Source organism: Cottoperca gobio, chromosome 9 (genome assembly GCF_900634415.1).
Source record: "Cottoperca gobio chromosome 9, fCotGob3.1, whole genome shotgun sequence".
Taxonomy (NCBI): Eukaryota; Metazoa; Chordata; class Actinopteri; order Perciformes; family Bovichtidae; genus Cottoperca; species Cottoperca gobio.
Genome location: NC_041363.1, coordinates 14,212,943 through 14,238,839, shown reverse-complemented (window position 1 = coordinate 14,238,839; position 25,897 = coordinate 14,212,943). Strand labels below are relative to the sequence as shown.

General features: G+C 41.2%; 2 protein-coding genes across 2 annotated transcripts; one reads left to right on the top strand and one right to left on the bottom strand.

Moving 5' to 3' along the window:
• Positions 1 to 219: 219 nt before the first annotated feature.
• prf1.5 (perforin 1.5) lies at positions 220 to 4,606 on the top strand. Its single transcript, XM_029439563.1, is given in 6 exon segments — positions 220 to 555; positions 928 to 1,203; positions 1,386 to 1,657; positions 2,180 to 2,321; positions 2,504 to 2,758; positions 2,760 to 4,606. Coding segments are annotated over 5 exon segments (1,572 nt in total). The 5' UTR covers positions 220 to 555; positions 928 to 933; the 3' UTR covers positions 3,393 to 4,606.
• Positions 4,265 to 18,136, bottom strand: smarcad1a (SNF2 related chromatin remodeling ATPase with DExD box 1a). Its single transcript, XM_029439561.1, has 23 exons — positions 17,686 to 18,136; positions 16,754 to 16,892; positions 16,545 to 16,674; positions 16,165 to 16,231; positions 15,772 to 15,866; positions 15,307 to 15,435; positions 14,236 to 14,314; positions 13,452 to 14,116; positions 12,530 to 12,726; positions 10,542 to 10,632; positions 10,036 to 10,135; positions 9,581 to 9,640; positions 9,348 to 9,423; positions 9,047 to 9,182; positions 8,691 to 8,822; positions 8,225 to 8,320; positions 7,737 to 7,854; positions 7,508 to 7,623; positions 7,149 to 7,337; positions 6,923 to 7,041; positions 6,439 to 6,621; positions 6,146 to 6,252; positions 4,265 to 5,478 (listed from the first exon to the last, which is right to left on the bottom strand). Exons 1-23 carry the CDS (start codon positions 17,792 to 17,794, stop codon positions 5,417 to 5,419), a joined length of 3,195 nt encoding a protein of 1,064 aa, XP_029295421.1. The 5' UTR covers positions 17,795 to 18,136; the 3' UTR covers positions 4,265 to 5,416.
• Positions 18,137 to 25,897: the final 7,761 nt, after the last annotated feature.

Sequence of the window (25,897 nt, the reverse complement as noted above, 5' to 3'; positions counted from 1 at the left end):
TGACTGCACAGGAATCTCCCTCCCCCACACATGCACTTGCACTTGTACTTGCACACACACATCCATACACAGCTGTGAGGGATTCATAGAGCTGGGTCATGAACATGAAAACAAACTCACTCATGCTGAGGGAATTGTTAAGGACTGGGGAAAGAGAGAGAGAGAGAGAGAGAGAGAGAGAGAGAGAGAGAGAGAGAGAGAGAGAGGGGAAGAGGGACATAGAGACAGACACGCAGCTCTGAAGCAGGGCAACTCCCTGCTTGGTCTTTTTCATAGGGTGGAGGACAGACAAAAGATTGCACCCAGCGGGCTTTCAGCACAGCAGTAAATCCAAAGCTCTCTCAACCGCGATTTCATTTCCAGCAGGATCAAGAGTTTAGTCAGTTTGCAGTTCATCTTTTATAGTGAGCTGAGTCATTGATGGGATAAGTAAAAAGAGGGAGGCACAACAAATGTGTTGGTTGTTAAAATCTGGAGAAGAATTTCAATAGGCAGTGGGACAACTCCGCCGACGAGGACACAATCTGAAGGACGGGACGTAGAATACAGTCCAAGGTAAGAGTGCATGTCCATGTTGTGGTGTGTGTCTCTGTTGTGCACGTTTTTAGAGTTGACACAACATCTGTGGCAGGATTACTCCAGTTTGTAAAGCAGAGAGGATTAGAAGCTCATCTGCATTTACTGTGGAACAGACATAATTCATCTTTGATTATTAGTTTGCTATCAGCAACCACTCTGCAGTCTGCTCACTTATAAACCTGTGGAAATTCTCTTTAACTACCGTATGAAGGCAAAAAATGCTGCCAACAATAGGCTTCATATCCGACACTCGTTTCATGTTAAAGGGGATATTTCATTGCAAAGAAGTCATCATTAAAATATAGACTTTACTGATGACTTTCTCACCTTCCACGTTGTTACATTTAGGCAACCATGCAAGCTGGAGGATACCAACGGAGCAACGTCGTTCTGTTTACATTGGCTTCACTGGTCCTGTTTGAGGTCTGCAGGGTCCAGGGCTGTCGCATTGCCTCAGGGTCAGAGTGTGAGAAAGCCCCATTTGTCCCGGGCCACAACCTGGCAGGGGAGGGTTTTGATGTGGTGCGGATGCGTCGAACAGGGGCATATGTCATCAATGTCAAAGCTCATCTGGCAGACAACGACAGCTGTACACTGTGTCCAAACCGCTTCCAAGGAGGACAGGTGAAAACTATCAAACTCAGCCTTCTCTTCTCACTCTACAATCCCTTCACTTAAATCCACCCAAACCACTTGGCTCCTCCTGCTCTGTGTTTTTTCCTCCCTCTGTATTCCACACTTCCTGTAACTATTTTCTTCCTCTACCTGTATCCCACTCAACATCCTGCCTTGTCTCTCCTCCTCAGATTCAGAGGCTCCCAGCTGCAGTGCTCGACTGGCGTCCCTTCAGCCGCTGCAGTAAGCAGCTTTCTAGCGCCCTGCACCACTCTGTAGAGTCCCTGCTGCGCAGTTCCAACTCCCTGGTGAACAACAACTGGGGCCTGGGCTTGAGTTTAGATAATATTGGCAAGGCAGTGATGGGAGGAAGCCGCTCTGACCTGGCAAAGTTTGCTCGTTCGCAGCACAGCGTGGATAAGGCCACTTTTGCCATCCATGAAATCAGCTGCACCTACTACAGGTAAAGAGGAGTGAGGTTGGTGTGCTTTGCAATTATATGTAATTTGCTGATTGATGTATTATTACTGGGATTATTTAATTAATCAGACTGATATTCAGCACTCAAAATATATTCTTATGATAATGGAAATGACATCAAATGAGTATGGATGTTATTGTGGAAATGGCCGTTCCAAAATAATATTAGTTATTGCTATCTGCACATTCTAGCTCATATTGTTTTGCTGACATCCCCTGAATTTAGAGAAGGCAAATGTATTGCTAGCATATATACTGTAGGTCACAGATGTGTGCAGATGCTTCTTTGGTTTTCTTAGGAAAACAGACTTTGAAAAGAGCATAGTTTAAGAAAAATGGTTTTAAATTAATTCTAGGAATGAACAGGACAAAAAAGAATATATTTTTGCAAAACTTATGGTGATGCCTTAAGGTGAACTTGACCGTTTATTGTTTCTCACATAAGAATGAAGATTAAATTCTCATTGTGTTACGGGTAAACTCCACATGGCTTTTGTTTTTTCAGCTACAGGCTGGCTGATCACCCCCGGCTGAGTGCAGAGTTCACAAAGCATCTAAAGAGACTCCCACAGAGTTTAAACACAAGCCAGGACAGAGCCCTGTACAGACGGCTGATAGACACCTATGGAACACACTATATACACCAGGTCAGTGGTTCATACAGTGTTATTTTACCACCTTAGTGCTGCAGAATGTCTTTTTGATATAGCAGTTTGTTTTGCAAAGTGCAAATAATGCTGAAGATGATGACGCAGGGAGGGACGATGAACCTTGTTACTGATACGCCAAAAGGGAGTTTTCAGCCTTCATTATGTGTTCCGTCTCCTAGGTCCAGCTTGGTGGTAAGGTGAAGAGAATCACTGCCTTCAGGACCTGCCTGGCCACACTGAAGGGTTTCTCCGAGTCCGACATCAAAAACTGCCTGAATTTTGAACTCCGAATGGCTCTTGGTTTCCTCCCTGGCAACGTATCCTTCTCCAACAAGTGTGACAACCTCCTGAAGGGTAACATGAGCATGGGCTTCTACCAAGGCTTCATGACCCATAAGATTGAGGTTATCGGAGGGGAGAGGTACTTCCCAGACTATCCTCTACCAGGAGGACCCATCTGAAGCATACCAGAGCTGGATGAGCAGCCTCCACGACAATCCGGATGTGGTTTCTTACGCCATCTTCCCCCTGCATCATCTGGTGGAGGACTCACAGATCAGTGCTAATCTGAGAAACACCGTCACGGAGTACATTAAAGATAACCAGCTGCAGGACGCACCGTTTGGTTTGAAGAACTGCTCCCCGACTCCCAACCTGGATCATCACTGCTGTCCTCTACGGGCCGGCAGAGGAACTCTCAGACTAGAGATCCACAGAGCTGCAGGTCTGAGGGCGGACACCTTCACGAAAACAGACGCCTACGTGAAGATCTTCTACAATGGCATGTACGAGGAGACCGAGACGGTGATGGACAACAACGACCCAGTGTGGAATGCGACTTACGACTTTGGATCGGTGGAACTGGGTCAGATGTTGAGGTTTGAAGTCTGGGATAGAGATGTGCTTTACAATGACGTAGCGGGTAGATGCGTCGTCTTCCCCGAGCGAGGAACTCACTCTCTAAGCTGTCAGCTGAGCAAAGGAGTTCTCTATTTCACCTACACCATCAAATGTGACTCTCACTTGACAGGCTTCAGATGTGGACGATACTCCCCCAATGCAGAGTAGTTATTAGATTCCAATGTGTTAATGTAGATTTTAGCATTTTCTTCATACATGATGTTAAAGATGTTATAAAGTATCAGATTGTTTCGGAAGAGCTGGTAAATGGTCAACATTTTGTATGAGACACAAACTCTCCCTTTTCTATAATATAACTTCAGTAGTTTTGTCAGCTGTTTTATATGTAAATGTGTTTTAATATTTCAGTTTTAACTAACCAAAGATAAACACCTTGTGCATCCATCGCACATAACATAAAGGGATTTTAACGTAGGACATTTACGTCAGCTTGAGTCGTCTTAAGTCTGATGCAATGACGTGTATCGATAATGCATAACCACCAGGAGACACACTCACACACCGTTTCTACAAACTTAACTCATTTCTTTGAAGTGGCAGACGTATGCATGTGCCATATACAGTAACACATGCAACACACTTAATTAACATGTATGCCCCCATGCACATACATATATGTACTGTATGAGCAAATTCATGGATTCTTTCAGAGCAATTGGATTAGTCCAACAAACTTTGTATCTTCCAGTCTGGAGATCTAAATGTCATTAAGCCTCATCATCAAAACAATAAAAAATAAGGTACAGGTTTGTATTTTTTGTTGTAATTCTTCACATTTTAAATTATTTTAAACTTGTTTTTAAATTAGCATGAAACTAAATTCTGATACTAAAGGGGGAATCTCCCAAAACACATTTCTTACATGGAGTTTAGTTCAATGCATTTGAAATGTTCACCAAATACATTGTTTTTGCCAAACCACTGGCAGTATAATATAATAATTTCATACATAATCAAAAGATACTTTTCCTATTGGCAGCTCCTCCTGGTGAAACTCTGAAGGGATGACCACATAAACGTTAATTCCAATTTTTATTATTTAGTTCAAACAGGAACCTATAAAACATACAAATGACTTAGTAAAAGCTTTTACACTTACAACACATTAGCCACTCACTGTATACAGTACATGAATGCAGCAGGTGCTTCATTAAATTATCTTCTCTGTGTCACTTAGCTCAAGATGTATATGGTAGAAACAGAAAAGAAACCAAATGAAGCACTGTTCTTATTAAAAGACATTCTATTTTATATTTTTGTTTTAGTTTTTCACTTGAAAAAACTGGAATTGTGTACTAAATGCACTAAACCACACCCACACGGCCATGTATCTTCTGTATAAAAAGCTGTTGCCAAGAAAATTGACTTAAAATATGAAATCAGGATGAAACTTGACACATTACACTTACAGAGAATACAATTGTCCAGATACTTGGCTGACATTCTGATGACACCGTCACTGTTTGGGTATGGTTTCAGAGCAAATGAATGTGAATAGGAACATTTTCTGTACGTCCCATCTGCGGCTGTAGATCACAAAAACGTTTTGATATCAACAATTTCTTCTTTTAAGAGCTGGCAACTAAGAGTAACGTCCATCAGGCAAGATGCAACACTGCCAGGTAGGAACGATGGTATACAAATCCATCATCCTCCATCTCTTTGCAGTTTCTGTACTACAACTTTAACATTTCACCCATCATTGACAGCCAGCATGCATCATTTTCCTTACCAGCACCTTTATCTGAATATGATTAATAGAAGGGTTCTGTGAACTTAAATAATACTTTAATTCAGTGACATGCTGCGTCACTGACTGTTTGGTCTGAACCCTTTCTTTCAAGTTTTTACAGAAATTCCTTGCGTAACATGTGAAACATTTAAAAAAGGCAACATTTTTGTTTTGCCTTTATACGCTGTTCTCGTAGTCAAAGTAGGCGCAGAAACTGTGTGCATGTAAACAATATTGTTTTAGGCACAGCTACCATGCTACCCAATAAATCAGATCTCAATATCAGAACCTTTTTTCATGGCAGCTTATGGTTCTCAGTAGTTTTCCAGCAGAGACAACAAAGTGTCTGTTTTCAGTGAAAACACTCAAGTCTGCGCAGAAACACAGGAATGCCATAATAAATGCATTTGTCCAGGCTCAAGTTTCATGAGTTTGCGTATCACATTCCCAGTGATGCTTTGAGCAAAGATGCCATATCTTCCGGTATGGCCCCTTCCTCACCTAAAGAAGAAACAATTTTTATTATTTTTTAATATCATTTGCAAATAATTCAGAAGGTTAGGCTTAACGCAAGTCAACTGGTTCAAACACTGTGAGCCCGGCGATACGGCTAACTGACTTGCCACGACATACGAATGTGCGACCTGGAAGAAAGATTGAACTGATATGAACATATTATCAATCCCAGTCATTTGGTTTGAACTGTTAAAGTCGCACAAATCTGTTCCCACTGTGTTTACACGGGATGTTTTCTGGGACTTTCATCAGATCTTAAATGTCAAAGTAATGGGTCTATTTTTATCATTACATTTTTCTATGCTTTTGGCTTTTTATAATCTACCATTTATCTTACCCAACAAATACTTATGGCCTCCTCTGCAGGGTTTAGGACGTGTTCTTCATTGGCAGCAGAGCTTTGTTTGACCTCAAACCTTACTGATGAACATTTTATCATGGATTTGTTTAAGTTTTGCAAAAGTCTGTTATTAGAAGAGTCAGTTTACGTGCTATAGCTTGGGTCTAAATGGCCAATCATCACAGCATTTTTGTTGTTGTCGTTTTGATCATTTAGATTGCGTAGTTAAATTCAAATTAATTTAATGTGTTCATTACTGAGATTATGTGCATGCAGTCAAAAAAGCGTATGCATGTGTCCACATCTCCTTACTGTCCGCAGCAGTCATGTCCTGCTCCAGCTTTAGTTTCTTCTGGCTGAGGTGCAGCATGCAGTCCTCTATGCTGTCCTTACAGATCAGCTTGGTCACCTGTACAGTCCTGACACCCACAATAAGTTAAATTAGTCACTACAGTTCTGAAAGGGAAAATGTTTACCTGAATTGAAAATCATTCTTAGTGTATTATCTGAAATTTGAATTCCATCAGAAACTGCATGCATATAGTGGAAGTGTTTTCTGTCCAATTATCATCATCGGGTAAAACTCATCCCAAGAAATTCCTTACTTGGTCTGGCCTACACGGTGACATCTGTCCTCTGCTTGTTTGTCATTGTATGGATTGCAGTCGATGTCATGTAAGATGACAACGTTAGCTGATGTGAGGTTGATGCCCAGGCCACCAGCACGTGTTGACAACAGGAACACAAATATGTCAGGATCCATGTTGTACTCATCGATCAACACAATCCTGCAGGACAAATAAATTATTTAATTACATGTGGCACCAATTTATGTTATCCATGGATGGATGGACAATTTATGTTATGTTAAAGAAGTTGAATATGATACATAATATTCCCTCAATTATCATTATCATTTATAAGTCAGTTATATGCAAAACATATGTGCTAGACTTACTGAATCAGCTGGAGGGTAACCAATATATATTTTCAGCATTAAAATGACAACCTATGCATATGCATAAGATTATGCTTCATGAGTCTGCCTTGTTGGCTACAACTGTCTTGAATGTGCTGTACAACACTGACCTGTCTGCTATGGGTGTGGATCCATCCAGTCTGACGTAACGATGCTTGAGATGTTTCATCAGCACCTCCACAATGTCCAGCATCATAGTGAACTGACTGAACAATACCACTCTGTCTCCCTATAAGACAGAAGAAAAAGTTACATGATACAATTTTTATTTGTTAGTACACACATCTGCACTCCTCCTGCATGCACCACAGACCTGGCTCTGCATATTGTATTCACCTTGTTTCTATGCGTGGCCAGCAGCTGTTTGAGGTGGTGAAATTTCCCTGAGTCAAGTAGAAGATCGCTTTCAAGCTGGTAGGAGCCGATGGAGGAGTACTGCTGGCACAGACGATGCAGCTCAAAGTCTGACATCACCTCCATGTCCTCCTGGATCAGCGCAGGGTCTGCATCGAGGTGAGTTGTTTCCTGTAAAAGGGGGAAGAAGTAGAACGGAGGAAACATTTAACAACAGGCAGAGAAATAACCCAAGAGTTGGAAGGAAAGAGGGAAGAGTAAAAGGAGGGACATTAGTGGGGAATAACTATCAAACAAAACACACTTTAGATGCAAAACAACCAAGCGGGAGTTGGACTGACCGTGATCATGAGTTTGCTCATGGCTATGAGCTTTTCTGTGGTGTAGTACTGTCTATGAAGCAGGGGGTGGTTGGCCATCTTCCTCAACTGCATCATCACATTACACAACTCACGCTCTGCAGAGAAAATGCATGGTGGGAAATTATTAACCACATATTTATTAACCAGTCGTTCACACAACATACTGTAATACCGTGATGTACAACAGGAAGCAGTAAATCATGCTTACTCTCGCCGTAGGTGGAAGCTTTGAGTTTTTTTAAAAGGGTCTGGTAGAGAACCTGCTGTTTCTCACTCATTGGGCAGGGCGCTATCTTCACTTCCTTGGCTGGCAGCTGCTTGAGGACCTGGAAAAAAGGAAGGACCATTATATATTCCCAATACTTACACAGGGTTTGAACTACAATTATTCTCATTGTGACCATCATTTAGCAAATGGTGATGTCCGAGAAAATCTTTTCGTGTGAAGTGTGCTTCGGGAGCATACTGAAAACAAATGATGAAGAAATTAAGTTGGTCACGTGTTTAACAGAATTTATTTGAAAGAATTCAGTGGATTTTAACAGTTGGACGCAGGGAAACCATTTCATTAAATTGCCCATACTTTTACAGCAGGTTGTTGGAGCAAAAGCTCAAATTGTTAAAATAAATTCTAACAGAGAAAATCATTTTTATGCCAGATTTCCACAAAACAATTCTGTAACTTTATCAACTCACCTCGCTTTTGACTCTTCGGAGGATAAAAGGTTTCATGATGAGTTTGGCCTGTGAAATACGATTTCTTTCAAAGCGGCTCTGCTCCTCATAGGATTTCTGCCAAAACAGAAAAGTGTTAGACAGTGTGGTCAGACGGGCCAAAAAAAACAAATAAACAACATTTTTCTGGGCTGGTTGTATAGCTTGCAAGACAAAACATTGTCTTCTTACACTTGATTTTAAAAAAGGGACTAAAAGACAGCTGAGGGAGACAATTAAGACAAGATGTCAACGTGATGATGTCTTCTCACAGCCTGCGCTGTTGCTTTTAGATGAACTGTGTTTCAGCATTTAAAATCCAAGCTGTCATATCAGAATATCTGACAGAGAAAGGCGCATTTTTTCCAAGTGGTATGCGTGCAGTTATTTGGTGTTATCCAGCTTCAAATGGCATAGCGGTCTAACACACACACACACACACACTCACCATAGAAAACATTTTGGAGAGCTGGTTAGTGGAGCTGGAGAACAAAGAAGGCATGATGAAGTTCAGAAGAGACATCAGCTCTAAGAGGTTGTTCTGCAAAGGAGTTCCTGTCAGCAGCAAGCGATGCTCTGCCTGCAGGGAAAGAAAGAGAGAGAGAGAGAGAGAGAGAGAGAGAGAGAGAGAGAGAGAGAGAGAGAGAGAGAGAGAGAGAGAGAGAGAGAGAGAGAGAGACATCCTACGCTGTTATGTTCAATACTTCTGGATCGAAATGCAAATCATTCTGATGACAGATATGAAGATACCACAGAAATAGGCGAATGGATAGAAGAAAATACAAAAAAGGTCAGTGAACTAACGTTAATCGACATAAGGTAGCGGTAGCGAAGAGAGTTCATGTTCTTCAGCATGTGACCTTCATCAAACACAGCATACGTCAGACGCAGCTTGCGGAAAAGGCTGCGGTCGCTATCGTTTCCTATGGCCATGTTATACCTGTAAAACAAATCAAGCAAGCAAAATGGAGTAAAACAAAAGTGCTCATTAACTTTGTGTTGAGGCGTGAGTGACGCATAGCTTCAGGCTCTTCATGGCCCTGTAGTCACCCGTACAGAAATCTGTCATATAGAATTAAGAGTGCGTGTGTGCGCATTTGCTCACGTGGTCACAATGACGTTGCACACAACAGTTTCATTGAGGATGTCGTGTCTGAGGTAGCGGCGGTCCTCCAAAGATCCTGCACAGAACATGTGGGTACACAGAGCTCATAATTGTAAAAAGACCTTGAATGAGGCTGTGTACAGAGTGACAACAGCTGTTATCACAGTTAATACTTAAGATTCCCAGATCAATTGCAGGGTTCATATAAGGAAGACAACATGAAAGAGACATACCACAATAGACTAGAACTTTGAGCTTTGGACACCACAGCTTCAGCTCTCTGACCCAGTTATCTGCAAGAAAGACAGAATTAAATTAGCATAAATCACAAATGAAAGAGTTAGATTTTTCTTTTTTAAGTTAAAAATAAGAAAGTAAAAAGAATGTGCTCCAGGACGTTCAAGAAACACAGACTTAAATACTGCAGTCTGAATAGAAACAAGGTAGTATCTATGGCAAATTCAAGCAATTAGTTTAGATACACCAGAACAGGTGAGGTGACAAGAGCATTACTGTTATAGAAACTACATCCACAATTTACCTCCTTACAAAAAGTCCTTTTGCAAACAAATTGCAATATGTAAACACGACCTTGGACAACAGACACCACATGCCGTTTATGCTTAACAATATCATCTAAGTGTATGTCACTAGGTCACTTAGTATTAAGCAAAGTGTGTGATTGTACCCAATGTAGAGGCCGGCACAATGATGAGGTGAGGACCGTCTATTCCATTCTGGTATAGATGGGCCATAAACGCTATAGCCTGGATAGTTTTCCCCAAACCCTGAGCGAAGGAGAGCGTGAAAGAGAAAGAGAGATGGAAAGATAGTCAGCCACATATCAAACACAAAGAAGACGCAATAAAGAAAGAGCCAGGTGGACAGGCAATATAAGATATTTGAACAGTTTCAGATCCCATTTCGATCAGTAAGAGTCCCGACAGATTTCAACAGCACTGCAGCTTCACTAAACCACAAAACACTCTTTGATAGTGGCACAGTAACAGTCGACTGGTGACTTAAATAAGCTGTGAGCGCCTGCCGTTCTGCTTGGCTTATTACATGTTTGAATTGGCTTATTAAATCTTTACATGTCCATTAGTTTTTTTACTTTGGACTTGCGATCAATGTCTCATGAATGCTGGTAGTGCACCTTGTCCCTTCCCACAGGTGCTAGGCTGGGTGCCTTACCATTTCATCAGCGAGGATACCACTCAGTTTATGCTCATGCAGAAGCAACAACCACTTCAGACCAATCAGCTGATAGGGTTTCAGTTTGAGCCTGAAAGACAAACAATAACTGACTAAGAACAAGAATTGCATCCCACATTTTAATTAAAAAAAACAAATGTATGATGGTTTTACATCTCACACACAGCCATGTCATGTTGTCCGTGTGAAAGTTCTTGAGCACGAGTGAAGGAGACATAAAGCCTGTAATTTGTAACAACTGCAAGTCCAAAATAAGCTGTGAAGGAACAACCTTAAAAACATTTGGAACAACTATCTTATTAGACACTTAATATATTTAACTGTAAGTAATTATCTTTGTTTGCAGCACAGAGTAATCATAGTGAAACTCTTCTGCCCACAGCTAAAATAGATAAATAAATATATAGTGTAAGATAGAAGACTCTATACGAATGCAGTCCATTTACTTTATAATAGGCTTAAATACACAGTACAGAATATTTTGTGCACTTTCTGAGCCGTGTGGTTATTTTCCATCAACACTGATGCATATGATTGAAAAGTAAGGATTATACATTACAGAATCAATAACAAACAAAACATTTTTTTTTTTTTAATCAGAAATATGTAGTAAAATGTATCTGTGTAAGGGTCCGTCAACAGGATTACGGAAAAAACTACTGGTCCGATTTTGATGAAACTTGGTGGAAGGGTGAAGCATTGGCCACTAAACTCATTTCATTTAGGAGCCGATCGGAATCATGGGGTGGATACACAAATGTTTTTTCACTTTTGTCAACATTGCCAGATAGGGACAGAGGACTGCTTGCAGGCCAGGCTGATAATCAGTCAGTCAAAAACTCCAGACTCTGTTGTCGCCGGGGCAGAGGTATAATGATGAACTCTGTTGTGTGCGGCCAGGCGTGTATGCAGGGTCAGAATGTTTGCGTGTGTGGGCGGAGGGGGACCTTCTAGTTTTTTATAATTTACTACACTGCTCAAAACAATTAAAGGAACACTTGAATCCGAGTATAGCATCAAGTCAATTAGACTTCTGGGATATTGATCTGGTCAGTTAAGTAGCAGAAGGGGTTATTGATGAGTTCCAGCTGCTTTGGTGTTAATGAAATTAACAACAGGTGCACTAGAGGGGCAACAATGAGACGACCCCCAAAACAGGAAAGGCTTTCCAGGTAGAGGCCACTGACATTTTTTTCCTCCTCATCTCTTATACACTAGTTTTGCATTTGTCTAGGGTCAGTGTCACTACTGGCAGCATGAGGCGATACCTGGACCCTGCAGAGGGTGCACACACCGCCCAACTCCTCCAGGATGGCACATCAAACGTGCCATTGCCAGAAGGTTTGCTGTGTCTCCCAGCACAGTCTCAAGAGCATGGAGGATATTCCAGGAGACAAGCAGTTACTCTAGGAGAGCTGGACAGGGCCGTAGAAGGTCCTTAACCTTCTAGAAGGTTCCAATCAGAAACAGACTTCATGAGGGTGGCCTGAGGGCCCGACGGCTTCTAGTGAGCCCTGTGCTCAGGAGCTCAGTGATGCCCTGGTCCAGATCTGGGAGGAGATACCTCAGGACACCATCCGTCGTCTCATTATGCATGCCCCAACATTGCCAGGCATGCATACAAGCACGTGGGGGCAATACACAGTACTGAGTACCATTGTTATTTGCTGCAATGGAATTTCAGCAAAATGGACGAGCCTGCTGCATCATTTTTCACTTTGATTTTCGGAGTGTCTTTGAATTCAGCCCTCTGTAGGTTGATCATTTTAATTTCCATCAAACGATGTGGCATCCTTTCGTTCCTAACACATTACCCAGTCCATATAGATATCCTGCATTCTTTTTTTCTTCCCCATTGAGTTCTGATGTAGTTTCAAAGTGTTCCTTAAATTTATTTGAGCAGTGTATATTAACATTTTTATGGACTACTCATAAATTAAGGTTTGCGTTTATGTGCATTTACTCACTTGCTGTTGAGTAGCTTGGGCTGTTTCATGGCCCTTCTGCCCGTCTCCATCACCTCAGTGACCTCTTTGACCATTTTTGAAGAAATGGTCTCACATTTGGACATCAGCCCCAGGACAACCTTCCGCTCTTTTAGGACAACTCTGCAGCCCTGCAGTATTTTTTCCGACAGTCCATTTTTCTTAATGAAGGAATCAACCTGAAAAAGGAAAAAATATACCGTTATAATTCCCACAATATGTCGAGTATCTAACACCAGGAGTGCCCGCAGTTTTTTGGCTTGTGAGCTACTTTTAAAATGACCAGGTCACAGTGATCTACCTGTATTAAGAAATGCTGCGACACGCAATCTATTAGCAAGTACTCTGAGAAGTCATTAAATGACCCGACAGTGGATAAGCCTTGCTATGTTTCATACATCTAAAATCAGGGCAAACACATCTGTAGTGTAGTGGTTTTAAGCCCATCTTGTGGAACACCTTATGAAGCCGAATACACATAATAGGTGCAAACAACACTGTTATTGTAGACTTTGGGTTATACAAAGATATTAAATAAGTCACTGCCCTATTATTCCAACATGACACCCTGTCATAATCATTATGCACCATTACTGTATTATGTACTCTCAGTTGACAGATATACCTTTGAAAAAAATGAAAACTAATTCTGATAAGAGATTATGATGCGAGAGGAGTCAGGAGGTGAAGAGTTCTGCTATTCCATATCCATAGATTGAAAGGAATGATTTGTCTCTACTTATTGAGCGCACTTGATTGCCTGTAGCTCTTTGTTTTTACAACTTTTACCATTGACAACTTGTGAAAACTGTTTTATTTGACATGAAGCAATCACCTGCATGATATCTATTTGAGCTCTCTCACTCACACTCACTCACACACTCACACACACACACACACTCACAAGGCTTTGCCAGCCATCAAAGGGCCTCAGGTCCAATATCTTCTGGGCCTTTTTAATAGAGCATCCAGAAATCAGGGACAGCTCATCGATTGAAGAATCCATGAAGAACTTGAACATCGCTTTCTTCATATCCGACATGCCACCTGTAGAATCCAGTTCCTCATCAGAGTCTTCAAACTCACTGCTAACGGCGTTCTCTTCATCATCATTTTCCTCCTCAGAACTGACACGTTCGTCTGAGGCAAGTGCCTTCCTCTTTCTCTCTGCTGCCTGCTTCTTAGCTATACTGGTCCCACTGGCAAATACTGACAGCATCTGAGAGGTAGAGGAAGATGGCTTCTGGGAGGAAGAGGTAGGTATTTTCATGACAAAGGAACTTCTATTAAGCCATGTAGACAGAGTGGAAGTGGGTTGTTCTTTTTTGTAAACTACACTGTTTTCTGATTCTGAATCGTCACTGTCATTTGTAGCATCTGTATCATCTTTATTGTCCTCATCCGTTTCACTAATAGTCATGTGGTCTTCTGAGTCTTTTCGATCTCTTCTACTTTTACTGTCTCCTTGATCTTTGGGGCTCCTCTTGTGGTCCTTGCTTGACTTGTCTTTGCTCTTCAATTTCCTGGATTTCTTTTCTTCTGAGTCAGGACAGCTGAAACTGGTATCATCTGACAATAGAAAAAAAGAAAAACGACTTTAGCATGAATCTGTATCTGTTTAAAAAGTACACATAGATGAGGTCAGTGAAAAGGCGGCTTGATTCAGATGACTGCTGTTGTGTCCGTACCTTGGTCTGAGAACATTTTTAGAACCTGCAGAGCATCCTCAACATTCCAGTCATGTTCCTGCAGCACCATCCGCAGCTCCTACAACAAGACAGGCATCACCAAGAGTCAGAACTAAAATACAAGATCCACTTTTTCTAGAAACAGCCTTACAAAATCTACATTTTCTTTTTCTCATTGTGGTCCGACATGGCTGTAAGGTAAGTTTATTTATAAAGCACATTTCAGACACAAAGACAATTCAAAGTGCTTTACATAAGCATTAACATACAAAACAAGAGAAAGATATAAAGTCAGATGTAAAGTCATTTCAAGTAACAGCTGCAAACAGATGAAAAACAAGTACACACGACTTAGGCAGTCATTGTTTTTTGGGACACTTAATAGAGTTTTTGTTAAATTTGCTTACACTAATAAACAGACACGAGGCTTAAGTAGTAGTGCGAGATGTCATAAAGCTAGAGAGCTGAATCAGTGTTTCCCCTAGGTTTACTGCTTTGGGGAAGGATTGCGTGCATGGCGTGGGGAGATTTTGTGCTCGTGCATTGCGCGGTTTCTATTTAGTTCTCCCCTCTCCTTTCTTCCGCTCTGTAGGTGTGTGCGCACGTGTGTCAGCTGCGAAGCCCCGTCCTTCGCAAAATGGAGCAAAGGAGAGAACGTGAATGAGCAAAGTAGACAGTACAAACTGAAACGTGCACATAAATTAGATCAATAGCATAAGCGTTTAGTTTATTTAATAAAAGAGCACCTGTCAATGTGAAAAGTGAGTGCCAAGACAATGGCAGCAGGGGAAACACTGTGAATGTTCTTATTTTTTTAAGCTTTTAGGCTTCTGGCGCTGTAACGTCACATTATACTGTATCATGTGACACAAACTCAAAGGCTCAGTCACAAACTTGCGATGGGATCACAACCAGCAGCAACCCCAAATCGGGCCAGGGGCAAAAAGTGTGTGTGTGGGGGGGGGGGTTTAACACCTGGCAAAGAGCTACCACCTCTGTGTTAGTTCTTGCCACAGTATGTGTCTCCAGGAGCAGATTTTTACACACATGCACACGTCTGTGTGTACTCACCTCCTTGTCCTGGTCAGGAAACCTTTTCTGCAGTCTTCTCACCATGGCTTCCTGCTTCTCCAAGCTGGGCTCTTGATCATTATCTTCATCATCTTCTTCTTTTTCTTCTTCTTCTTCTTCATCAGAACACTTTTGGTTCAAATACAAGAAAGGTCAATACAAAGCTGAGAGGAACCCCCCTTACCACCTAAAATAAATACAATCTTACTGAGATTTGCATTTGGCAGTGGAGGGAAAGCCAAAATTGTCATACAGATTGTTTACATCATCAGCCTAAATATTGTTATGTGGAAGTTTGTCTGTTGTGCATCTACCCTCAATAAATAATAATTTGTTTTTCTCTCATCAATATTTGCAAAAGTTTATTGGTCTGTAAAAACGAAAATACATTATTTTAAAACAATTATTGGACATAAGGCGGAACAAACCAATTTTGAACCATGAAGTTTTCATTAGTTATCTTACCTGCGATGGCCTATTCTTCTTATTAGGTTGAATCTCAACGCTTTCCTGAGAACTGCTGGATCCATCTGGCTTTCTTTTCCTGCCTTGGTCTGGGGCTGAGAAAACAAAAACAGCCAATGTTCTCAAAAGTAGTAAAAACAGCTAGGCAGGTGTGCATGTGTGTATTTACTGCAAGATGTTCCCCATATTTCGATATTGCTTTATGGCCCTGATATTATGGAATAAGTAATAAACACAAACAAAAATTATAAACAAACTTTTTGTTACTTTATAGGGTTTTGGTGGAAAGCTGATGACTTTTCTCAAACTATACACTAAACCTTCTTTATGATACGCCTTACAGGAATTGAGCATGGACTGTGAAAATATGCTTATGAAAAAGTAATTATTTACCTTTATCACCCAACTTTGAAAGGCATTCAGATACAGCATCATCCAATGAGCTTGTGTTCCCAATGACCTGAAAATGGAACAGATCAATGTGCTATGATTAGAGAAAAATCAGTATATTAAAAGATTAAAGGTTAAAAGATTAAAAGAGATTGTGTTTTATGAACAATGTTCAAATAGTAGCTAGTTGTTAGATAAATTAAATACTTTATAACACATTTAGCCTAGAGTTATTGTACAGTAAAAATCAAGATCTGATCAATCAAGGTTTGACAGCGACTAACACCGCAATACAGATACTGCAAATTAGCATAGGATGTTCCTGGAGTCGAACTAATATGTGTTAAAGGGTGAAAACTTGCAAAGCCTCAATCTCGACTCACCTCCATTACCTCCGTCCTTGTCAACTGAGGAAACATCTCCATTAATCTGTTACTGTTCTCCTGCATTTCGTCGTCCTCGTCCTCTGTGTGATCCGATGCCAAATTTTTGGATGATTTCCCCTTGGGATTCCTATAGAAGACAGACACCAAGACTGTAAAGCAATAGGAATCAGCATGTGAAAAACAACGTTATTTTAATTTACACTTACTTGGACTTCCTGGTTAGGTTTTGTTTGTTTTTGGTTTCAGAGAGGAGCTCATCCTCCTCCAAGTCAATTGTAAGGACTTCCTCAAAAACCACTCCTCGGGCATTGGACTTAGTTTGGGCTTTGACAGGTTTCATCTTAGCTGGAAAGCAAAATGGTAAAAACAAGTTAGCAGATGATTCATAGCAATAATGCACAATACAACAATTGTTTGTAAAGGTATAATGTCTTGTTCATTTGCAAAGATTGCAGCTACTTTGTTTTTTTATGGCAGATGTTGATGTTCTGCCGTTTGCCTCTCAGATGAAAATATGTCTTCATCATGACATTCAGATACTGAAGACTTTAGGCTAGACTTCCCTTCTATTGTACTGCAACTGAGAATCAGGAGTCACGCACCTTGTTGGTATCATTAATGAGCATCAATTGCTACAATGTGCAATGGCCGCATCATTTCCCTTTTTAATCTACATGGACTACAGGGGGTGATATATAATTGACATTTGAGATCTCATCAAGATAGTGTCAAAAAGAGTATTTGTGCTGGTCTTAGGGGATGCAGAGTAGAGCGACATTGTGTCAAAGCTGCAATATCGTTAGCCATTTCCAAAAAACCTTCACATTATTGGTACCGACACATTGTCTTCAAAAATACTGTGATGTTGTCTATATTACCCTGCTACAACACAGACACAAACATGTAATTGTAATGATAAAGCGGTTGAAGCTCAATGTAACGTTAGATCAGAAACAATGACAGGTTTGATAGACGTCTACCCCACTATTATTACTGTGGGAAAGAGTCAATTTAACCTGCAGCAAAAGACAGCATGTTAATATAATAATGTTACTTAACTACTGCTAACGATAGCATATTTAACACATCTGGCTAACAGCATCGTAAGCTAGCTTTAACGTCTGCTAGAAAACGTTACCTGGCTTGTTCTCCTTCTCAGACTCTGGACTTTTGGACCCGCTATCCTCTTCTTTGTTTGTTGTCGTCGCTGCATTCTTGTCATAACGAAAACGGTCTAAATTGAACATGTTAACAGTTCTGCTTCGTGTCTGACAGAGGCAACCCTTTGTCTCTTTCAAGTCAGTTGTATTTTCTGTCCTGTCGCATGAAGCACAATGTTCCTGTTAGCCAATAAGACAACCTAGCTAACAAGCGTCGGATGTTAGCATAGCGGCAAGGGCAGCAGTCCTGGAAATACGGTGGATTTAAACTGTGTCACTGCTCCGTTGTTTACTGTAACAGTTTGAAATTAATCGATTAATGAAACACTGATTTGATAACAATTACGGTCGTTTAATTCGGGGTCCTTTTTGTATCTGGACAGCCGGTTTCCCGCGAACTGGAGGATGCTATGCCGGCTCTACTCATTGGTCAGAGGAGGGCTAGGTGGAGTCAAGATAATGCACGGTAGCCTACTTCCGTTTTTGCTCAAATTCTGTTTTACAGGCTCAATACATCATTGCTTGTATTGTCCCCCACCCCACCCCACCAAGTCTTCCGTGATTTATTTAGCTTAGTCTAAAATACAAGGTGTTACGGTCTCATATGGTTACAATGTGGTAAACGGTGTTTTCCACCGGTGGGAATAAGAATAGGACGGGAACTCTCTTGACAGTCGGTCCAACATCGCTTATGAAACATGTGATGCAGTTCTCCAGGCCTGACACAGCGCTGTGGAGATAGGTCTGGCCAGTGCCGGCACTGGGTCTGGCTATTCGAGATTGATGTGGTGATGTAAGGTAATACATGAAGCCAAAACGACTGGATAATGCCTGATGTAGCCACATTACTTGTGGGCAGTGGTGGAAAGTAATTTAAGGACATTTACTCAAGTACTGTACTCTCGCCTACTTAAGAACAATTTGAAGTAGGCTACTTGTACTTTACTTGAGTGTTCCCATCATTTCAGACATAAATGTTATACTTTTTACCTCAATACATCTAGCCTTTTTAATGACATTAGTTAGCCTACTAGATGTTTTGCAGATTCAGATTAACAGTAGCCTAGAAAATATAGGTCTACGCAACAATTAAATGATAATGCATTATTATAGATAGGCCTATTTGTCCGGCAGTGGCTCAGTCAGTAGGGGCTTGGACTGTGAGCCGTAGGGTTGCTGGTTCAAGTCACCGACCCGACCTAAAAAAATGGAGTGTGACTGTTACTTGGAGAGGTCCCAGTTCACCTCCTGCCCTACAGTGGTGCCCTTGAGCAAGGCACCAGACATCCCCCTTCCCCCCTCACTCCCATTGCTCCCAGGGCTCCCTGTACATTAGCTGCCCACTGCTTCTAGTAGTAGACTCCTGGTACTAGGATGGGTTAAAAGCAGAGAACAAAATTCACTGTGTGCTCTGCATGTGTGACCATTAAAAAGAGGGTTTCATCCCTCCAATTCTATTTACTTGTACAGAGTAGCCTATTTCTACACTATTACTACTTTTACGAAAGTAAAATATTCTTCCACCACTGACATGATGGATGGCCATTTACTGTGTGCCTAAATTGTCTTCCGAGTGCCCTCTTCAAAGTGTAGGACATAAGAAATAGAACGTATTAGTAAAAAGTAGAAAGTAAATCAAATAGTAATGTCATTATATTTTCTCATGAATTTCTTAATATTGTTTGTCATCCAATTTGGCATATTTTCAGTATATAAATGCATTTATGTATATTTCTCACAGCATGTTTTGAGAAAGTATGTGTGCCAGTAAACTATAATAACAATAGCAAACCTGAATTAAATGTAGCCATTTTGAACTCTATTAGTTTCCCCAGAACCTTCTTTAGCAACGCTACAGACTTCTTCTTACTTGTTATTTTAGTCAAATTCACCGGTTGTCCACTAGATGCCACAAACAGAAACTGACAATTCTTCCGGCGAGTCAGAGACTGTCATATATTTACTGACCAAAAGGGGGCGACAGATAAACATTCTCTGAGATGGGATAAGAGTTTGTGAAAAGGTCTATCTTCAAGTTTACCGTACTTTTGTGAGGACAAACACGTTTTTACTGATTTGAACAACTATAAATACACTGCTTCTGAGGTCCTATACTATCCTATGTCTCTGTGCCCCAATGCAAGGCACAGCCTTCCTTATTCAAGGAGTCACAACAAGTTGATTAGAATGGACATAGAATATAATAGGGCAGAAAATAATATGATTATTAGGATTAATACAAGAATATCTAGATTATTATTAAGAATAATCTATGTAGAATCTGACATGAAATTAAAGTTAGTCCCTCTTAATCTGAAAAAGGTTTAATGAGAGCTGTTCAAAAGCTATTCTGAAGTTTAAGTGAAAGACTAAAGATTCTTGTTTTCCTGAGTCTGATTTATTTTTAAAACACAACCTCACACAGTAACTCGGCAGGTTCTCTTGGCTTTCTCGTAGCCTGGCTTTGGGAAAGAGTTGTGCATGTTCACTTACACATATGAGTCTGTCAAATAAAGTAGCTAAATAAATTGATAACATGTTCAAATTAACTTGTTACACAAGATTGTTATAATGTACATTGTTAATGGTAACACACTCACAATAATGTGTTACTTCCCTCAGAAGCTTTCTTCCCCTCTTTTCTTCATTTAGTCTTGATGGTCAAAGTCTACTACACACACACACACACACACACACACACACACACACACACACACACACACACACACACACACACACACACACACACACACAACCAAAAAAATCTGCTCCTCAGTATTATTGACAATTTGTAAAAAAACATTCTTTTTTTTATTGTTTGGTTGTATAAATATATATATATATATAAAATATAATATACATTTATATATAATGTACAGTATATATCAAACTATTTGCATTTGTCCCGTATGCTGTCCTAACTCACTTTTCACAGATATGTAAATACTTCAACACTAATGTATTTACACCTGTAGACTTTGCTCAGATACAGTGAATATATTATGATGATTAGGTTGGGTCCTCTCATCAGAACACCACAGCGCCATCCTGCCGCCTTACTGTCGCCCCAACCATCGTCATGGAGACCATGTAAGTTAATGCGTGTGTGTGTATGTGTATGTGTGTGTGTGTGTGTTTTTGCGCTACCCAGGGCACAATAGGCAGACTGACACAGAGTCTGATAGGGGTCATGACCCCACACAGCAGGAAGCTCAAACTGTGGCTCCTTGCCTTCTCCTGTCCTCCTGGTCAAGGTTTTTGTGTGAGTATGTGTCTGTGTGCGTCTTATATCTGCATTAGTGATAGACATTTTTTGTTGTTTATTTTCCTTTGTTTGTTTTGTTTTGTCAGGGTTCTTGCTTTACTATGTGGATGTCTATGTGTGTATAGAAACGCGCGCACACCCACACACACAGACAAGCAGGCGCATTTGCAACACAGAAATATAAATCACTAGGCCGTCCCAATACTGAGGCAAATCATTAACATGTGCGCGCAAACACACACATGCAATGATGATACTGTGGATGTTTTAATGGATGTTTTGGGTGGAGGCGATAACTGAGAAAACTGCCTGGAAACAATTACACTGCAAAAGAGAAGCAGGTGAAATGACGTTCTGCTGCTTTTAAAAACTAATTTTCAACTTAATATTAACAGTCACATGAAACACACACACGCACACGCACATGCACACACTAGAATAGATAGGTTCAGCGGGTGGGTTGGAGTTCAGTGTGCATACGGCATGTGTGAGTGCTTTTCATACTATACATACTGTATGCATGTAATATGCAAAAAGCTTGCATCTGCATATCCTATGTGTTAATTATGTGTGGCTTACATTTATATTAACTGCCTGTGTCAAGTGCATGTGCACGTGCATGCATTGCATGCGTGTCTGCTTATGTGTGTGTTTTTAAGGTTGACCCAACCATGGTGTCCCAGCGGACTCGTCACAGAGTCTGTCACCAACCAGTCACCATGGCGCCCAACTTGGCCGAGACCCGACGGCGGCATGAAGCACCTTGTCACCGTGGTAACACGTCTGGGATGTAACCACCCCTACCCCCCAAGAAATACACGGAAAGACAAACACACACTAACCTCTGAAACCTATGAAAGCTCTTTCTATGGGCAGAAGACATTTAATGATAAAAATGATTGTAGCCATCGACTGATCTGTCTTTGAGGTAAGAGACAGACAGACAGACAGGCAGGCAGGCAGGCAGGCAGGCAGGCAGGCAGGCAGGCAGACAGACAGGCAGGCAGGCATACAGACAGACAGACAGACAGACCACTACACGATTATTGCAATATCTATAGAAACATGAAATGTAGATATCATTGGCCAAGTTTGAACATTGAAAGTTCCACATACATACCAGCATGCATTGCTTGACAGCATTGTGAAATACCAAATTGAGAAGCTGAACCTGCACAAAGACATGTATAGAAAAAAATACATACAGGTGAGAAGCGCTGCAGAAGCTGTGCGGGGAGTTTTAGAGATATGGCGACTCTTTGTTCTGCAGTGAAAACATGTCACCTCACATGTCTGTTCTCTGAAGAGGGAAAAACCTAACCATCCACCTTTCAAGCATACCTGGGTGAGCGTTTGATAATAATACAGATAATAGAATAGGATTTTTGTTTTAGTATCACTTTAACCATCTGACTTACCTAATCGCTTTCAATTCTGGCAAACAATATCATAACAGAACATAACTCAAGCCTAGCTTATGAATAGCTCAAGACAAGTTAATGCAAACACTCTTACATTAACGTGAACATCACTTCATATTTATTAACTCATCGTATACTATACTTTATTTACAGTAAATGGCTTTGCTATAAACTCACAAAGTGGACAAAACTTTCAAGACTACTGCATGATCAATCAATATCATTTTAATTTTGGTGTACAGATTTGGCTGAACGTACTATCGTCTGTGAAACAGAGAGTTTGGGGCATGAAATGTACAATACACATACAGTAGTTTATAGAAGCAGCAAAAACTCCTTTGGATAGCTCCATAATTAATCCAGAATCCTCTTCAGTATCTGATAACTTATCAAACACTCATTTGACTTATTGATGATTTTGTTTAGTCATCACTCATGTAACCTCTCTCTCTTTTCTCTCTCTCTTGCTCTCTCGCTCACTCTGTCTCTCTCTCTCTCTCTCTGTCTCTCTCTCTTTTGCTCTCTCTCACTCTCTCTCGCTCACTCTCTCTTTCTCTCTCACTCTCTCTCGCTCACTCTCTCTCTCTCTCTCTCTCTCTCTCTCTCTCTCTCTGTTGCTCTCTCTCTCTGTTGCTCACTCTCTCTGTCGCTCACTCTCTCTCCCTCTCTCTCTCTTGCTCTCTCTGTCTGTCTGTCTGTCTCTCTCTCTCTCTCTCTCCCCCCCTCTCTCTCTCGCTCTGTCTCTCTCTCTCTCTCTCTGTCTCTCTCTCTCTCTCTCTCTCTCTCTCTCTCGCTCTCTCTCTCTCTCTCTCTCTCTCTCTCTGCTGGCAAAGAGAAACAGCAGCAGGGGAGAATTCCCATGTTGCTGGAGATGATTCGCTGCCGAGACAACCCACCAATCACAGAGAGACAATGACTGATCCTCCTGGCTGCTTTACAGAACATCAGTCAAACTGAGCTTTGTTAGGGCGGCATTCCTCTGCAAAGTTAATTTAATCTGTATCATACATTTATTTCATGGATATTTTGATGCTGTACACTGCTCATTTGTTTGTTTAGTCATGATAGCATCTTTAGCTATGATTGATGATTATTATTATTATTGTTTACAAGAAAAAAGTTTGCATTTGCCTCAAGCGTGGTGCAGCTAAAGGTTTGCCCTTTGTTTACTCCTTTCTATGGCAGCAGAGATCAGTGGCTGCAGTCAACTTGGTTGGGTCTGTCACATTATCACAGTGTTTTAATTAAACAGAAGGAGACATGCAGAAAGACAGGGGAACAATGACTGATCCCCAGGCTGCCTTACAGAACGTTGTTCAGACATAGCTTTGTTGGCGCTGCATGCCTTTGCATTGTCTTCCTGTCTACCATTGTTTGAATCAAATGATGCCAATTATGTCTCTGTCATTTAGACATATAATGTTGTGAGCTTTATGATTCATTATTCTACTTTGTCAAGTGGTTTGGAAACAAATATATATTGTTAACAGTACCAAGCAGTGGGTGTCCCAAAATATGGAGAAACTAAATATCTTCTCCTGCAAAAGGGCACACATGTTCATATTATTTGGTTTAGCAAATTCCTACTGTTTCCATTCCAATTCACAGAGATGTAGACATGGATGCCTTCTCTGACCAACATGAAGTTAATGCATACTTTCACTTCTACCTGTGGACTGTAACACCTTTTTATTTATGTGTTCAAATTTAAAGCACAGGCAATGTTGCACACATACCACAAGATTTGGCTTTGATCACTGAACTCATTTCACAAAATGATATGTGCTTATACAACATCACATGTAGTTCATCAATGGTAAAGTTATTGTCTGAAATAGATTTACTTTTAGTGTTTTTGGCGGACTTCTTATTCCCCTTCCACTGCCTCAAAAGCTCCTGCATTAAGGATTCCATTGAACAAAAATATGTGGGATCACAGTGAGTATACTGACATTTGCTTTCATTATCATATTTTATAGCAGTTTGAGAGACTTTATAATCAGGGTGTATAAACTTCTTCCAGTCTATTAATAATGCAGATGCACAGAAACGTGCATGTACGAGATGTAGCGACATTTTGATCTAATTTACCATATCTGAAGAGAAGAGAAGAGAGGAGGGGAGGGGAGGGGAGGGGAGGGGAAAGACAGGAAGAGAATGAAAAACTCGTTAAACTTTTCTTTTAGTTGGCAGGCTAGCTGAGACAACTGTGACTGTGTGTGTTTCTGTGTGTGTGTCCTGGTGTCTCTATTCTGTAAGCTGACAGGGAGGTTGAGACGACTGAGATGGGAATGTCAGCACAGGATCAGCAACCCTGCTGGTGGACACCAGTAGGGGGTCTGTCTCCTCTGGGACGCCTCTGCATCCAAATATGTGTGTTTGATAAGGCGTGTGAATGAGCATGCGTGTGTGTCTTTGTGTGTGTGTGTGTGTGTGTGTGTGCATTTTGACTTATGTGTGTACATCATAAATGTGCGTGTCTCCGTGAATGTTAGGGGCCAGTGTCTGGGCCTTTTTTGGGGGGGGAAGGGAGGTTAGCTTGGTGACAGCCTCAGCTGTGTTGAATTGTGGGAGAAAAAGAGCTGACGCGACGGGAGTTGATGTCTGACATGACCCCTCTCAGCGGGCGCACCACGGGGAGCTGGGAGCTGCCGCTGACTGAGTGTGTTTGTGTGTTTGTGTGTCTGTGTGTGTATGTGGGAAAGTGAAGGAGAGCGATGGAGTTAGAAAGTGAGCAACAAGAAAAGTAAACAGGAATCTTGACACTTATGAAAATTAACTTTTCTTTCAAATCCAGATTTCTCTGACACTCCCAGCAGAGGAGTCACTCTGTGTGTGAAACCGCACCTTGATGGACGTGATACTTGAATTCTGCTGTGTAACAGAATCTTCTCTGGCCCTTTACCTTCTCCACCTTCCATTTTCTCTCCCTCCATATCATATACCTCTTCCTGACCTTCTCACTCTTTGTTGGTGTCCCTGTGCTCCCTCCTTTCGTCTCTTTCTCTCTTCCTCGTCTCTCCTGAAGGTGCATTGAGGTTGGTAAAGTGATCTACAGGGTGCTTTGCTGCTGCTGCTTGTTGCACACGGCATTTTTCCCTCTCTTTTACCTCATTTTGCGCTTCACAGTTTCTCGTCTCATCTCTCATTGCATCATAGCTCTATTCTTTCTTTCCTTGTTCTCTTCTACATACCCAATGCAACACACACACAGAAACACACCTACGTCCCTTTCTATTCACTGTCTCTCCACTCTGGGTCCACTGCTTTGCCATCAGTCTCTGATAAGTGCCCACAAAGCCCCCACTGTCTAGTGTGACCCTCTATTCTTCCCCTATCCCTTCTCTCTCTCTCTCCTTCTCTCTCCGTCCTGGAGCAGCCAAGCGTGAGGTAAAGAGGAGGGGCCGTTTATCTTGTGCACACACCCCAACTTGTTTTACGTTCACCCCCCTCTCTTTCTCTCCATCATACTTTTTGTTTCCACTCGATTTATGCTCCGGTCAC

Excerpts from the sequence above, each read along its gene's own strand:
- smarcad1a (XM_029439561.1), bottom strand. The coding sequence starts at position 17,794 with ATGTTCAATTTAGACCGTTTTCGTTATGACAAGAATGCAGCGACGACA. Across the intron at positions 14,117-14,235 it reads AAAAATGTTCTCAGACCAAG|ATGATACCAGTTTCAGCTGT; the intron begins GTACGGACACAA and ends TTCTATTGTCAG. Across the intron at positions 7,624-7,736 it reads AGCTTCCACCTACGGCGAGA|AGCGTGAGTTGTGTAATGTG; the intron begins GTAAGCATGATT and ends TTTTCTCTGCAG.